This window comes from Phoenix dactylifera, chromosome 12 (genome assembly GCF_051530095.1).
Source record: "Phoenix dactylifera cultivar Ajwa chromosome 12, Ajwa_hap1_PhDact_Kaust_v1.1, whole genome shotgun sequence".
Taxonomy (NCBI): Eukaryota; Viridiplantae; Streptophyta; class Magnoliopsida; order Arecales; family Arecaceae; genus Phoenix; species Phoenix dactylifera.
Window position 1 is genome coordinate 8,428,920 of NC_143201.1, and position 15,883 is coordinate 8,444,802.

The 15,883-nt window shown below is 38.6% G+C and overlaps 1 protein-coding gene across 2 annotated transcripts; it reads left to right on the plus strand.

The window, feature by feature from the left end:
* The first annotated feature begins 220 nt into the window (after window positions 1-220).
* On the plus strand, window positions 221-14,441 carry LOC120104795 (protein BUD31 homolog 2-like). Of its 2 annotated transcripts, none has more exons than XM_039116560.3 (4): window positions 221-394; window positions 5,265-5,396; window positions 5,481-5,668; window positions 13,957-14,441. In XM_039116560.3, the coding sequence occupies exons 2-4, from the start codon at window positions 5,303-5,305 to the stop codon at window positions 14,110-14,112; spliced, it is 438 nt and encodes a 145-aa protein (XP_038972488.1). In that variant the 5' UTR covers window positions 221-394; window positions 5,265-5,302; the 3' UTR covers window positions 14,113-14,441. The 2 variants fall into 2 exon arrangements, with proteins under 2 accessions (XP_038972488.1, XP_038972489.1); XM_039116561.3 differs by having other exon boundaries at window positions 5,269-5,396.
* Window positions 14,442-15,883: the final 1,442 nt, after the last annotated feature.

Genomic DNA, 15,883 nt, shown 5'->3' on the forward strand with positions numbered 1-15,883 from the left:
CGACTCGGTCTACCCGCATCGAACATTCTCCTGGCGGGGTGGGGGCTCAGTAGTCGGGGCTGCTACGCGGGGGTGGGCTTGTCCCTTCCTCCCCCCCTCTTCAGCAAAAAAAAAAAAAAAAAAAGAAAAAAAAACGGGCAATCCCCGGATCACCTGGTCCGAAGCTTCTAGGCTTCGCCGGGTTCAACAAAGTTGGCGGGGCAAAGCTTTAAGTTCTGAGGGACCCGAGTCCGACGCGGAAACTGAATGCTGGGCTCGCGTTCCAGCGGAGGCACACGGGATAGTGGTCCATCGAGAAGCTTTCTCCCCATCCCGCAGGGCGTCTCACTGCCTCCGACGGCGGGCTTCCGGCTAGCGACCACTGCTTTCCCACCGGCGGCCACCAGTACCAGAGGTTCTTCTTGTACCCTTCTGTTCTTCTCCTCTTGACAGACCTTAGTTCTGGCCGTAATAGAGAAAGGGAATTACCTGAAGCCCTAAATTCAGGCCGAATTTATAGTTTCTAGATCGTTGGTTGTACTGCAAGTTAAAAAGCTAGGAAATTGGCACTACTTTCTTATTTTGATTGCGTGTGGATTTTATTGGTTTTGATGATGGTTTAGTTGGAGATGTTTGAGATTAATTTGGAGCATTTTAGGCGTCAGGCGTCAGTTTTTTAGTGTCGGAAGAAATTTTCTGAAGTAGAATAACAAGGAGGGTGGTTTTTGCTTTTTATGCCGACTGCTTCTATATGCATGTAAAATTCTGGATCTTGTTTGCTTTCTTTTTTTCCCAGTTATTTTAGGCCCCGTTGAGTCGTGCTCCTGTTTTCTGTTTTCCTTTTTAAGTAACCCAAGAAGAAAAATGAAAGACTGAAGAACACGCCTTTAAGCTGTTAGTGAAATCTTTAGAGCTTTTGATAGCAAAGTTTTATTGCTTTCATAAAAGAGTGGAAATGAAAGCAAGGAATGCTTCAATAACCATCTTTTGTTACTGTTATTTGTAGAAAAACCGAAAACACAACAACATCAACAATGCCAAGCTGGTCCTTAGTTCAGGATTTTTGCTTGCTTTCTCTCTAGACATTTTCTACTTTTAGCTTCTTTTTATATTAGGCTAGCACTCTTATGCAGGATAACTTTTTTTTTGAAAGTATGGGTTACTTCTTGACATTTTTGCTTTCAGCAACTTGTCAAATGGCTTGGGGAATCACAATGCCGAATGGTTGTGCGTCTGTTTGTATAAATCAAGATTTTATCCTATTTTTATAGGAATCAGGCTTTCAGGAGGAATTCTAGAAGCATTATTCATAGGAATTGATAAAATTTGCACCAAAAGTTTAAGCGGTTGGGATGATGGCTCCGGGCTAATAAACTGATGTGGCACTTCTTTTATTAGTCAATTTGGGATTTTGATAATCTCTCCCACCCAATATCGTGACACCCTCATCATGGTTGGCTCCTACTCGAGAGAGGGGTGCTCACCCATAGCCTGGGTCCGACTTGATCCTATTGGATCCTTGTTGAGCCTAATATCTCAAAATGAGGAGCCCATATGACTAATAAAGGTTGTGACGCACAATGGGCTTGGCTCTGATGCTAGTTGTCACAAAATCACATCCCAAAAGCTTAAGTTTTTGGAGTATATTTTATCATGAGTTCTACTACTTTAAGAAGCAACAAAGAGATGACCTTTTCTATGGTACTAGATAATTTGCATCTATTAGACATGGTTATATTTTGTGGGTTGTCTGAATCATATCCTGGTGTAGTCCATGATGAATGTCAAATATCTGATATCCTGTCATTACTTGTTTCTCTTCATATGTTCGGTGGAAAATATGCCAACATTTAACTTTCATGCTAATGTGATACTGCTTGTTGTAACACAATCATGTACTTACCCCAATCTTATTCTTCTAGAATTTGGTAATCTCCACATGGTATTGCTGGATTTTGCGATTCAAAAATATAACTAGGGTTTCAAAATAATTAGCTTTTTGGAACATTTTTTAGTTGGATAATTTTCCAAAATTTGCATAATCTGAATTTCATGAAATGGGTTCAAAACCTTTCCCTTATGGAATTTTTGCCAATTAATTCTTTTTAGGTGGCTTGTTTGGATCTACCTATGTGTCACTTAGATCTAATTATGAATGGGTTCAAAAATGGATGACTATATTATTAAAGATTGGTTAAATTTCTTTACTTTTATTTGAGTCTAGTTGATTTTTATGTCCTATCTTGAAATCCTAAATTGAAGCTGACATTTTACTGAAATTGTTGGTGAAATATATGCTACAAATTCAGCGACTAGCTATGATTTGATGTAGCCCTGTCAATGAACAAATGCTACACAGTAATAAAGATGGCTGCTTTGTTTCAGATATAGAATAATCTAAATGAAATCTTTGCTTTTTGATATGACTTCAAGTGAAGAGAAGAATAGGAGAAATAGAAGTGGGAGGAAGTGGAGAAGAGGAAAAGGGATGCATGTGGGCTTTCTTTCTTTCAAATTTCTTTTGCATGCAATTCCAAGACCACCTGGTTGATGACCTTTTATATAGACTCAATATGTTGTTACTTACCCAAAGTAGGACTCTTTTAAAGAGAAAAGAGATAAAGTCAAATCAGCCAGCTAAGACCTTTCTAAATTAGAGCTTCTCAAATGGAAAATAGCCAGCTAAATACCTACAATGTATGGACTGTTTGGACTTGACTTTGACCAGAAATAGGACTCTAGTAAACCTTGGAAAATAATTTTAGAAAAAATAATATAAAAATATATCGAAATAGAAACTAATATCTACAATTGAAAATAAATTCAATCATATATGTCCTTAAATTCCCAAGTACAGGATGATGCCTTGGTCATTGTTAACCTATGCGTTGTGTGTTAGGATATAGCATGTTTTTGGACTAGTGATCCATAGAGGATTCACCTAGACACCTATAATTGAATGTTGAGGCAAAGGTGTAGTTTAGCTAAATATAGTAGAACAAAGTTTTGTCATTGTACTTTGACACATTCTTAAGAGGGTGAAAAAGTGTGATGAAGTACTTTTTGTAGCTAATGGTGAACACTTAAGATCAACTATTTTTAAAATCCTAATAACTAGTTTGCTTAAACCCTTTGCAATGTGGAAGCCATTGACTATGCTTAATCAGGGTCATCGCTAGTGCCTCAGGCACTACCTTGACACTATTGTAGCTGGCATCTCCTTGACGCCTGTCGCCTTATCAGGCAGCATCTCACCATGGTGCTCCTTGCCATCCATTCTCGTTGTTGGGGTGGAAGAAGAAAGAAAAAGAGAAAAACCTCAGCCTCAGTCATCCTTGGATTGAAAGAAAGGAAGGAAGAAGAAAGGACCGTGATGATTTTGAAAGATTTAAGAAATTGGATGGTAGGACTTTGTTGTCTAAAGCCTTCAGATAAAGAGGTTGCACCATCCGAAGTTGGGTCACTTAATTGTGCAGTTGAATCCAGAGGCAGGCATCATTTTGGGCAAATTGTTGCTATTTTTAAATGGTGGTCTCTTGCCATTGGAAATTTCAAATGCCTGAGTCTTATTTGAAATTGATATAATCAAATGTCCAACTCAATATTCAGATGGCAGGTTTGGGCATTCAGAATTTGGAAGGCAGTCACCAAACATTTGATTTCAAAGGTTATAAAACTTTTAACCTAATAGTAACATCGATTCAGTATATCATTGATATGCATAAGGTACAAATGTTGATTCACATATGATCATTTAGGCCATCATTAGTGCTCTCGACTATACTAACTAATTTTTATATTACTCAAATCAATGCTTTCTTTGGTGCTTTTAAGAGTGTAGAATCAAATTCTTTCCGTAGGCAGTGCTTGTCGGAGTGGGGTAGGTTAAGATCATCCAATTCTACTTTGGCAGGAGGTGTGGTAGGCACTTTTATTAAAACTTTTGCCTGGCAACATATCAGATAAGTATTCTTCTTTAGTGATTGCCGCTTCTCTTAATTGAGAGCATAACTGCATCACAATACGATGGTCCTCCCAATGACTTAACATGTCCTGGATATGCTGAACGTCCATGTTATTCTCCATTAGCATTGGGGCTTCATCCGAGGCATGTAACTTAGGATTGGGGTTTTGGCATTGGGGCTTCGCCCAAGGGCTGCTTCCATATTACAATCCTAATGTAGCTGGGACATGTGATGGGTGGCAGTAGGGGGCAGCCACTAACCCAAGGGCCTTCAATCTTTTTAAGGGTGCTTTAGGGGGGGGTGGTATGTTAGAGAGAGGATGCTGGCCTAGAGGTTTCATCTCCAAAGAAAGAGGAAAAGAAAAGCTCGATGAGATTTAGAGATATACAGCATTAGATCATCACTCTTTGAAAAGCAGCCCTTGGATGAGCATTTGCTAGAGATATGAGGCTAAGAAAGGCCTCAATGGTCACAGACGTGGGTAGACATGGCTACAGATAGTAAATTTTGGAGGTTCATGTGCCTTCACAATCTTAGCATTTCTTGGGAAGATAAATCAATTCCAGAATCGCACTATGGCTATGTAAAAATTTATCAAACCCCTTGTGTTTGGTTTTTTCGTAGAAAAATATCATGAACAGGATCTTATCATTCTGCTACAATCTATGTTGGATAGCATACATGCCCATCATAGTGGCATTAGAGCCCCAGTTCAGATTTGGTTTCAGATATATGCTTTAGGAGCGATGCATACTAGATTAACTTTCTATGGTATTTTCTAGTGTGCGTCTGGATGTTATGCATATTAAATTAGGGACAAGGTGTTGACTGCACGCAATAAATGAGATAAGCATCCATTTCTTTTGCTTCCATACTGCAAGTCTATAAATTTTCTGCTATTACAAATATTAGAAGGTTAATTTTTAGATTTGTGTTATCTTTGATAAGATATGCGGATAAGCTGTAAATGAAGTTTACACATAAAACTGCTTATTGAAAGGAGAAAATAAATCATACAATATGGCACGCCATACCATACCGAATCGAGCTGTACTGGGCATACCGTACTATATTGGTTTGGTTTCAGTACATGGTATGGGTGGCATTCCGAGTGTCAGTATGTTGAACCAGCCCCCGTACCGGACGTGCTGACACGATGACAAGGTAGCACCGTAGTACTAAGACGGCGTACCTTGCCATGCAATACATATTGATGCATTGAAGTTCTTGTTTTCTTACTTACTGGCATTTGAAGAATGAAAAGAATCCTATCAATCTGAACATGTCTTGCTTGGCTTTATTTCTGTTATGTTTCTGTAGAAAGGTTGGGAGCTGGTGTTGAAAATTGCCCTTGAAGGATGCCTAAGATAAAGACAAGCCGTGTCAAATATCCTGAGGGATGGGAGCTTATTGAGCCCACACTTCATGAACTAGAGGCAAAGATGAGGGAAGGTTGGTGATTTTTGTAATTTTATGCATGCATTTTTGTTTTATTACTTCTAGCCATGCTGGTAAGAAAGTTTTAATAATGAGCAGCTGAAAATGATCCACATGATGGAAAGAGAAAGTGCGAATCACTTTGGCCTATCTTCAAAATAGCACATCAAAAGAGCCGTTACATATATGATCTCTACTATCGGAGGAAGGAGATATCGAAGGAGCTGTATGAGTTCTGTTTGGATCAGGGCTATGCAGATCACAATCTTATTGCGAAATGGAAAAAGGTTCGTCTTCTTCTTCTGCTGCTTCTTTCTTTGCCCCCTCCAGTATTTGATTGTTTTGAAAATATTTATGGTGATTAATTTTTTGATCATATTTATACACATAGCATAATACCCCAAAATATTAGTTCCTTATTACCAACTAATGGTGTGCAAATAGGATTACCATGGAAGTGATTCCTTTATATGGGAATTATATTAGTAAGGACTCATGTAATGGCAAACAAGACCCTAAGATTGAACAAGAAATCTTCAAGGATTAAATTGAAATTCTAGAGAATTATGGCCACCTCATCCTTTATAGTAAGCCACCATCTTGTGCTTTCTTTAAGCAACTGGCACCTCATGCTCATGCAACATCATGCTTACCTAGCTCATGCTTTGTAGTCATCTGATACTTGTGCCACCGCATGTTTTATGTTGCCACCTCCTTATTAAGTTGACATCCCATGTTGTTTTACATTAAGCTGTCACCTACTACTTGTTCCTCCTTGTGCTTGTACTGCTACCTTTTATTAGAAACTGCCACTTCATGCTAATTTCCTTTTAGCTGCCACCTCATGCTTGTCACACCTTATGGTAAAGCAACCACCTCATGGTAGAAATTCAGCCACCTAGTTGAACACAGAGTTGACACCTAGCTACAAAGTTATGATGGCTGGACACCTCATGACATGAAGCCATGTATAAATAGGAGAGTGCTGCCCTCTTTCTACTGTATTGCAACTCAAGAAATCTCAGCCACTTATTGGAGGTAGATAGTGAAGAAAGGAAATAAAGAGTGAAAGCAAGCTAGAAGAAAAGGAATTATGCAATGAAGATTTTGAACATTATCTTGTAGAATAAGTGTGTCCACATAGTTGACTATCTATGTTTTAGCAAATAATGATGAATTTTATATGGATTTAGAATTTTATTTTCTACCCATTAATATCTATGGCTGGTCTAGCATCCTTGTTGCTAAGCGAAGACAACTTATGGATTCTAATTTTGGCAATGTGTTGGGTTATATGAATATTTTTGTGCTATATATACATGTTATATGTAAATGACCAAAGCAAGGAATACGGAACTGTCCCAAATTGCTTGGTTCGGAGAGTACCGAACCAAAATGAGAAATAGATAGAGGAAGGGGAGAGGGAGAAGAAAAGAGAGGAAAAAAGAGGGGGGAGGAGGGAGGGAGACAGATGAAGGGTGATAAATCGCCAGCAGAGGCTGTTGGAGTGCTGCTGGAGGGTTGGGGATGGGTGGAGGAGGGGCTTCGCCCTCCAGACCCCTATTAAGTTCGAAACAGGGGTCTCGAACATGCCCTTTTTTGGTTGTCGATTTTACGTAAAATTTTCAAAATAAAGAAAAGGACCTCGTCCAAGATCCCTATTTCAGACGAAATAGGGGTTCGGAGGGCAGAGCCCCTCCTCTGCCCCTCCACGCCCCTTCTCGGCCTTTTGCAGCCATCGGCAGCCTCCGCCGGCGTTCGCCACCCTCCATCTCCCTCCCTCCCTCCCCCTCTCTCTGTCTCTCTCGTTCTTCCTCTCCCCTACCCTCTTTGCCGTGTCGGATTGTGCTTCGCCGGCCTCCCTCTCTTCCTCCCTTCCTCTCCCTCCCTGCCCCCTCTCTTTTTCTCTCCCGTTCTCCCTCTCCTCCACCCTCTCTGCTGTGTCGATATGGGCCTAGCAAGGAACCACATAGGGGTATACCGAACCATGCCACTAGCCAATTGGTTTGGGTCTCGGTACCGGCCAACGATCCTTGGACTAAAGTTTTTATAATTTTCTAATCTTTAATATTCGATGGCAAATAAATTTTGAAAATGTGTTATGAATAACTATTTGGCATTTGAGTTTGTCGAGTGTTATCGTGATTTCAATTTATGTCATTGTATCAAAGAAATTGCTTTTGATTCCAGTCATTTAAAATGTTCAGTAATCATTATATTGCCTAAAAGTGGAATATTTTGTTTATTGTGAATTGAAATGTGAACTTCTGGTCAGTCATATTATGATAGGCGACCTTGGCCAACAAGAGATAAGTTGTTAACCTTCATGTTCTTAAAAGAGACACGGTGTAGTGACCTTGGCCAATGGGGGCTAAGCTGTCGGCGCTCGTGTTCTTAGTAGAGACAGTGCAATGACCCTAGTAGCAAGGGATAAGTTGTTGGCCTTAGTGTTCTATTACATGATGTAGTGGCTTTGGCCAATAGGGTGTAAGTTGTTGGTCTTCATGTTCTTAGTAGAGACATGATACAATGAACCCTAGCCAGCGAGTATAATAGTTGGCATCAATGCACCCCTGGGAGCAAGTATAATAGTTTGTTATTGATTAGTTAATACTGAAAATGATTGTCATGAGTGTTTTAAAGTGTTTCGTGAATTTAAGTGCTTCCAAGGGTATTCTTGTTTGTTCAAGTGTTTCTAAGTGTATTTCAGTGTTTTTAAGTGAGTATTTTAAAGAACTTTGCAAAAAAGGATGTATCATGATGATACTAATTGTTTCCAATATTTCAGTGTTTCAAAGCGAAGTTACATTTATACTCATCTCAACTCACTCAACTAAGCCTTAATCTCAAACTAGTTAGAATCGGTTACATGAATCCTCTTCCTTCATAGTACTTTATTTAGGGTCATTTTTTTGAAAGAGGTAGTGATATCAAATCCTTTCTTACTACTTCATCTCATTTGATTTTCAGTCTATATCTACCCTTCTTTCTTTCTACATATATCAAATCACTCTTTCTTACTGCTGCATCCCTTGGCCTATGCTATACATATCCCAACCATCTAAATAGTCTTCCCAATTTGTCCTCAATTGGTACTACCTTTGTCTTTTAACGAATAACTTCATTTTTAATTCCCTTTTTTCTTATATTACTACAAATCCATCTCAACATTCTCATTTCGGCCATACTCATCTTGTGTTTATGTTCTCTATCTGTCTAATATTCTGAACCATAAAATATATCTGGTTGTGCAGCTATCTTATAAAATCTTCCTTTGAACTTGGCAGGTATTCTACAATCATATAATATTTTGGTTGTACTTCTCCATTTTATCCATCTTGCTTATTTCTATATATGCCATCCTCTTCAATCTCCCCATTCTTATGAATAATCAATCTTAAATACTGAAAATGATAATTCTTAAAATGTTCACGTTCCTCAATTTTTACTCTATATTCATCTCTATTTCTAATTCTACTAAAGCTACATTTCATGTGCTTTATTTTGGTCCTACTTAACTTGAAATCCTTAAATTCTTATAAACTTATCCATAATTCGATCTTATGATTAACTCCAATCTTAGTTTCATTCACTGAGACTATATTATTGGCAAGGAGCACGCACCAATAAATATTGTCCTAAATATGTTTAATAGGCTCATCATAACTAGGGCAAAAACGTAACGACTTAAGCAAATCCTTGGTGTAAACTTATTGTGATTAGAAACTCACTAATATTACGATCAGTAGTTCTTACATTAATAATCGCTCCATTATACATGTCCTTAATCACGTTAGTATAACTAATGGAAGCTTCTTTCTTTTCTAACACCCACCATAATATTTCTCTAGGAATTTTATCATATGCTCTCTAAATCAAAGAAAACCATATGAAAATTTTATTTTTTCTCTATATTTTTGTATTAACCTCCAAAGAGAGAAATAGCTTTTGTAGTTGACCTTCCTGGCATAAAACCAAATCTATTCTCTGATTTTTTGTGTCGCACCTCAATTTGTACTTAATCATCCTCTCCCAAAGTTTTATAGTTTGGCTCATGAATTTAAAACCACGATAGTTTAAATAACATACACTTTTTCGATATGGGAATCATTATCTAATAAATTCAACGGTTCCAGAATAAGTGAAAGAGATGGGTGGAATTCTAACTGGATCTTGGTCTCAAATCAAAAGGGGATATGGCGAAATTGGTAGACTCTGCGGACTTGATTAGATTGAGCCTTGGTATGGAAACCTACTATGTGGTAACTTCCAAATTTAGAGAAATTCTGGAATTCAAAATGGGCAATTCTGAGCCAAATCTTTATTTTGAGAAAACAAGGGTTTATAAAACTAGAATAAAAAAGGATAGGTGCAGAGGCTCAATGGAAGTTGTTCTAATGAATGAAGTTCTTTATAAACTCTACTCGACATTCGATCAATTCTGAATATTGTCTTTATTCTTATCAAGGTTGGTAGTACCATCCCGAACCGGGCGGTTTGGAAAGTACTGAGCCGTACTGGCGGCGGATCGGAATGGTTCCGGCAACCGAAACGAAAAGCATCCAATGAAGGAGGAGGAGAAGGAAAGAGAGGAAGAGAGAGAGAGAGAGAGAGAGAGAGAGCCGGAGGGGAGGGAGAGGGAGAGGAAGAGCAAAGGCCGACAGAGGTTGGCGAGCGCGCGAAGGGCTTGCCGACTTCACTTAAAAATTGCAAATTTAAAAAGGAGCTCCGGGGTTTCGAACGAAACAAGAGACCAGAGGTGGAGCCCCTCCTCCGCAGTCCTCTGTGCGCTCGCCGGTCTTCGCCGACCCTCTTTCTCTCTCTCCCCCTTCTCTATCTCTTTTTCTCTCTCCCGTTCTCCCTCTCCCCCACCTCCTATACTGTGTCGGTATGGGCCGGTACGGAACGATATGGAGGCGTACCGACCCATGCCGTCGGGCAACAAGTCCGAGCCCCGATTTTGACATAGTAGACCTTGATTTTTATAAATGAGTACTGTAGTAATCTTCCTCCATTCATCAGGAATCTTATTTCATTAAAATTTTATTGAACAAATTAGTGAACCAAGTTATTCCCACATCACCTAGGCACTTCCTAACCTTTTATAAGGATTTCATCAGATCCAATCACTTCTCTAATTTTTATCTTTTCATTGCTTCTGTTCTTCATATACACTAATTCTACTTTTATAATTAACTTTTGTATCTGAAATAGACTGACAAAGGTCTCATAAATTGTTTACATGACTCTCATTAAATAGCTTATCAAAATAATCCCTCCATCTTTCTTTGATCTCATCTTACTTAACCAAGACTTTTTTGATTTTCAATTTTGATGCATTTATGGATTCTTTAGAGTTTCGTAAGTGGAGCCTCATGTAGTTCAAGTTACAGGTGCAGGCCAATCCATTTATTTGGATGCCTGCAACTCAAATTACATAGTAAATTGAGTTGCTTATTGGGCTATAACTCAAGTCTATCTTGTGATAGGTCGGCTTGCAATCAAAATGGGTGCTTAACAAGTTGCAGCCGCTCGTGTGGATATCTTCATTTAAAAGAAAAGAAGATTTTCTCTATTCTTTTCCCCTCTCCTCCACTCCACCACCACCACTATCGCTATTGACCCCCTTCGCCTTTATGTTGCTATATGCTACTTCTACCCCCGCGCTTCGCCTCTCTTCTTCACCTTTTCTGCCTTCCTCAAGGCTTGCATCGCCATCCATTTCCTCTCCATGGGCACTCAGGTCCACACCTAGACCCTCGCCACCTGTGGCTTTGATGCTAAATTCTTTGTCCATAACAACCTCATCTCCATGAACTAGCATCTGCTTGCAAGATGTTTGATGAAATGTTTATCAGAGGCGCCCCTCTTTTTCGTAAAGCCTCTTTCAAACACAAGTAGTGAGTTTTCTTGTAAGTCAACTATTGCAACTTAAGATGCAATGAGACTTGAGTTGCAATGCAACTTGAACTATAAGGTTCTAAACAATCTCTTAACCTGAGTCAAGTCTCGAGTTTTGCAATTATTATAGTTTTCTCTCCATCATTACTTTTTAACTTGTGATATAACTCTTCATATGCTTTGGATTTAGCCTTTTGTATCATTTTCTTAACTTCCTTCTTGGCCATTTTATAGTTTTCATGTGCTTCTCTATTCGTACATTTTGATAGTTTTCTATAATACTCTCTTTTAGCCTTAATTGCAAGCTGAACTTCGCATTCCACTACCAAAATTCCTTACCGAATGGTTCTTTTTGTCTTTGATTCCCTAATATCTCTGTAGCCACTTTCTTAATACCATTAGCCATCTCTTCTTATATGGTATTGATTTTCCTATCTAGACTTCATTTTCTTTCCTTCAACATCCTATCCTTGAGAGTCATTTATTTCTCTGATTATAAATACCACTATCAGATAATCAGTTTCCTATTTTCTTCAGTCCTCTTTCATTCCTTGATACACATATCCAAAACTAATAATCTATGTCTGTTGGCTGGTTAAACTCTCACCGTTATTACTTTACAATCTTTACATAAATTTTGATCAATCTTTCTAGTAAGGAGGAAATATATTTAGCTAGTATCATGCCTTCTTTTAAAAGTTATCAAGCTAGAGTCTTTTTTAAAGCAAGTATTAGCTAATACTAGATCATATGCCATTGTGAATTCCTAAATGGCATTTTCCACCTTGTTTCTATTTCTGAAACTGTAACATCCATGGGCTCTTTCAAAAGTATTGCTTTATGGTATCTTCCTACTTGAGGAGCATAAGCACTAATGATATTAGTAGACTCATCTTCTAACACTAAGTTTATCAAGATTATTCTATCTCCTACTCTCTTGATATCTACAACCTGATCTTATAAACTCTTACCTACTATAATTTTACTTTCATTTTTATTCCTATCTTTTCCAGCATATGAAAGTTTATAATCTGTCTTGTCAACTTTCTTTGCGTTTTATTCTATCTTCTTAGTCTCTTGTAGGCAAGCTATATTAATTCTCCTCCCATTCATCGTATCTATTAGTTCTGTGAATTTTCCTGTCAACGAGCCTATATTTTAAGTTGCTAAATGTATCCCATTTTTCTGAACTAACCTCTTTACCCATACTCGTCCATTGAAGTGTGAGAACCCTTGCCTACTTTCTATCACATTCAGGCGACAATATTGCACGTTGCTTCTAGTGAATACCCTAGTTAATTCTTGCTCATTTTCCACTACACTTGGGGCTCAGTGCAGTGCATTGTTAGTAGGGAATTACCCAACGGTTTTTTTATAAGAATTTATATTTATAGGATGTGACTACAGCTTTATGCTGGTTGTCAACCTACCACAACCCTCCTTTATCCGGATTTGGGACTGGCTACCTGCAAAACGTGGGCAGAGTTAAAGCTACATTTTTAAATGCACTTATTTAATGTCTTTAATAAGACATGGTTGATTAACTATATGGGCGATAATAAGTATGGATTCTTATTGCTTCTATTGCTTTATATTTCCTGACATTATATTATCATTATGCTTGGCTACTTAGTGGTGTAGCTAGCTCACTCATTTTTTATATTTCAAAGTAAGAAGCCTGCTGACTTAACTTGGTAAAAGATCTGAAGTTCTTTTGGGGTATATTGAAAGGCTGCTGCTTCAAAAGAGGGGTTTAGAAACATTTTGTGTATCTTGAGGTGAGACTTTTGAGTGAGTTGTTGAACATTTGTGTGCGAGGAGAGTATTGTATCGTAGTTCTAGTAAAGAATGTAAGGTATGGCTCTCCTGTAAGGTAGTTTGTGTTTTCAAGACCAATAGGATGAAGTGAATCTTGGGTTGATTTCAAGGTTATGCATTGTAAAAGTTTAATTTGGATGATTTCTTAGTTTGCTCTGTCTAATCAAATGATCATTTAATTTATAATTTCATGTCTCAAGGTTTAAATTGATACTTATATGCTTCCGTGAAAATTAATTGAGTTGACTCAGGCCATTGATTCATTGAAACTGTAGTCACACTTGGGACTTGGCAGACAGGTTTCCGATCGTAACACATAGTGCCCACTTATTTATGCTTAACTTATGATAGGCACGGAAAAAATATTGTGGAAAGCATGCTGCTTTTAAAACCTTGTGATGGCTTTTTTCTAGCTTCCATAATAAGCATGATCTGCTAGCTAACATGGTTGGGGATTAGTTTTTTCCTTGGTTCACATGGTGTCATATGTGACAACAATATATTGCTGTGTGAATCACTGTGCAGTCTATGGATTGGGTTGGTCCATAGAAGCTTGATAATCCGATAATTCGATTAGGTCAGTGGAGCTAGTATCTTGGTGACTCATCTTTCCTTTGCTGTTGCAGATTTTCTGCCTTGTTGCTAACTAATGCTGTTCGCTTCTTTTGCTTTCTGTCGGTAGATTCGGTGTTCTCTTCCTTTTGCCTATATAGTATATCTTTTCATTATATTTATCCCTTTCCAATATACATGTGTAGTGGATTGTGGGTTTCTTTTGAGTCCTTTACTATGTGTTATCTGAATTGTGATATTAATGCCCTTGAATGTGGCTGGTTTTGTGCTTGAGCCTGTGCAGCCAGGTTATGAGCGCCTTTGTTGCCTTCAGTGCATGCAGACACGAGATCACAATTTCACCACCACTTGTGTCTGCAGGGTCCCTAAACACTTGAGGGAAGAAAGGGTTATAGAATGCGTCCACTGTGGTTGCAAGGGTTGTGCTAGTGGAGATTAATGATTCTGTTTGAGATATATTTTACTTGGTTTAACCATAAACCACTGCTTTGATATAAACCAGCCACTGAAACTTTCGGCTTGTGTCATCTATTGCGAATTAACTCTTATCTTGTATTGCCCCAAGGATGATCCATGTGAATGTAGTGTTAAGCCCTAACACCGTCAGCTTCTTGATATTATACTAAGGGATTGGAGGGCATGCTCCATTGTCAGTTGCTGATTCCGGAATTCATGTTGAGCCTTGCTGCTAAATCACAATATCTGAGTTATTTAGCTATATTGGTGAATTATTTCCTATGCATTCAATGACTTGTCAATTATAACTTATGAAGGCTCATCCCAATCATTTTGTGACATGTTAAAATAATAGATGTTGCTTATTTTTCTTTTCCCTCCTTATGTAGTTCAAGCCTAAAATCTCGGTCATCCAGTAAGATCTCGATTCCATATACATCATATTAAATGGTAGTCTTGGGGTATCATCTAGTTTTGTGAACCATGAGTACATATGGACAATGTACTGTCTTATACCATACATGAACAATAAAAGACAGGTAATTTAGTATACAAGGTTTCAACATTGACATAGTTGTTTCTGTAAGTATCTTTAATCAAGTGTTATTAGATTAAATTGTTCTTCGGTTGCATCCCCAAGTCGTGTTTTTTTTTTTTTTTTTTTTTTGACTTTCAGACTTGTTCCTGAATTTAACAGGCTAATACCTTCTAAATTGTTTGTGCAGTGTTATTTTTTATTTTTTTTCATAGCAATAGCAGGATAAATCCAATCCTTGCAAGTTCATTTATAAAAAAAGCTAATTGAACTGATGCATCAGGCAGCTCGTTTTTCATCAGGGTTTCTATTCTTTCAATAGCTGTTTGGAGGCACCAGTTCCTCATATAAGGCAGGTTCTCAGTTAGTATCCAAATTGACTTGCAAATGCAGCTAGAACGAATGGTGGAAGCTATGTATGGGATATAAAGCAAACATCTTGCGCTTTAAGTTCCTCTTATGGAAGATTATCATTTAATTTTGTGATGGTGTTGTTTTTTTTTTCGCTAAAATAGTAATATCATACGTAACGTGTATGGATACAGTCAAAAAAATCAAAAAGCAACACATTGCGGAGAGCACTAGGCAACTCCGCTTCTCCCATCCAGAGGTGGTTTCCTAAGTGGTTGGCAACAAAACAAACCATCAAATCTGCAGTCCCATTGGCCTTTTTGAACATATGCTTCGCTTGAAGCAGCATCCCATCACAAATCATGACCCGAAAAATCTCTCAACAGCGGGCTTGCCGATACCTGCAGAATCCAGCCAATGACCTTAGCGAAGTCGCCCTCCAGAAGGATCTCTTTCTTCTGCAAGGTACACCGTACGTAGCACAATTCAGACTAGGCCATTCTTAGCTCCGCTCCTGGCACAGAGGTATCGACCAAGTGGGCATCTCTTGCTGCGATGACCCTAGAGTCTGGGCCCCTAACAATGAAGCCTGTACCTATCCTCCTACTATCCTACAGAAAACATCCATCGAAATTGACCTTGAGGAAGCTCGGAGGTGGGGGCTCCTAGGTGAAAAACACCAAGCAAGGCGCTCCACGAGCAGAAGAGGAGCCCTAGATATTTCAAGCTGTCAAAGGTCTATCCAACCAGATCGCCTGAGAGGCCTCCATCGTCAACAACCGCGCCCTCTCTATCACCACCCTAGGTGGGGGGCATCTCTTCCCAAATGTCCATGCGTTCCTTGCAAGCCAAATCTGATAAGTAGTAT

Excerpts from the sequence above, each read along its gene's own strand:
- LOC120104795 (XM_039116560.3), top strand. The coding sequence starts at position 5,303 with ATGCCTAAGATAAAGACAAGCCGTGTCAAATATCCTGAGGGATGGGAG. Across the intron at positions 5,397-5,480 it reads AGAGGCAAAGATGAGGGAAG|CTGAAAATGATCCACATGAT; the intron begins GTTGGTGATTTT and ends AATAATGAGCAG. Across the intron at positions 5,669-13,956 it reads TTATTGCGAAATGGAAAAAG|CCAGGTTATGAGCGCCTTTG; the intron begins GTTCGTCTTCTT and ends GAGCCTGTGCAG.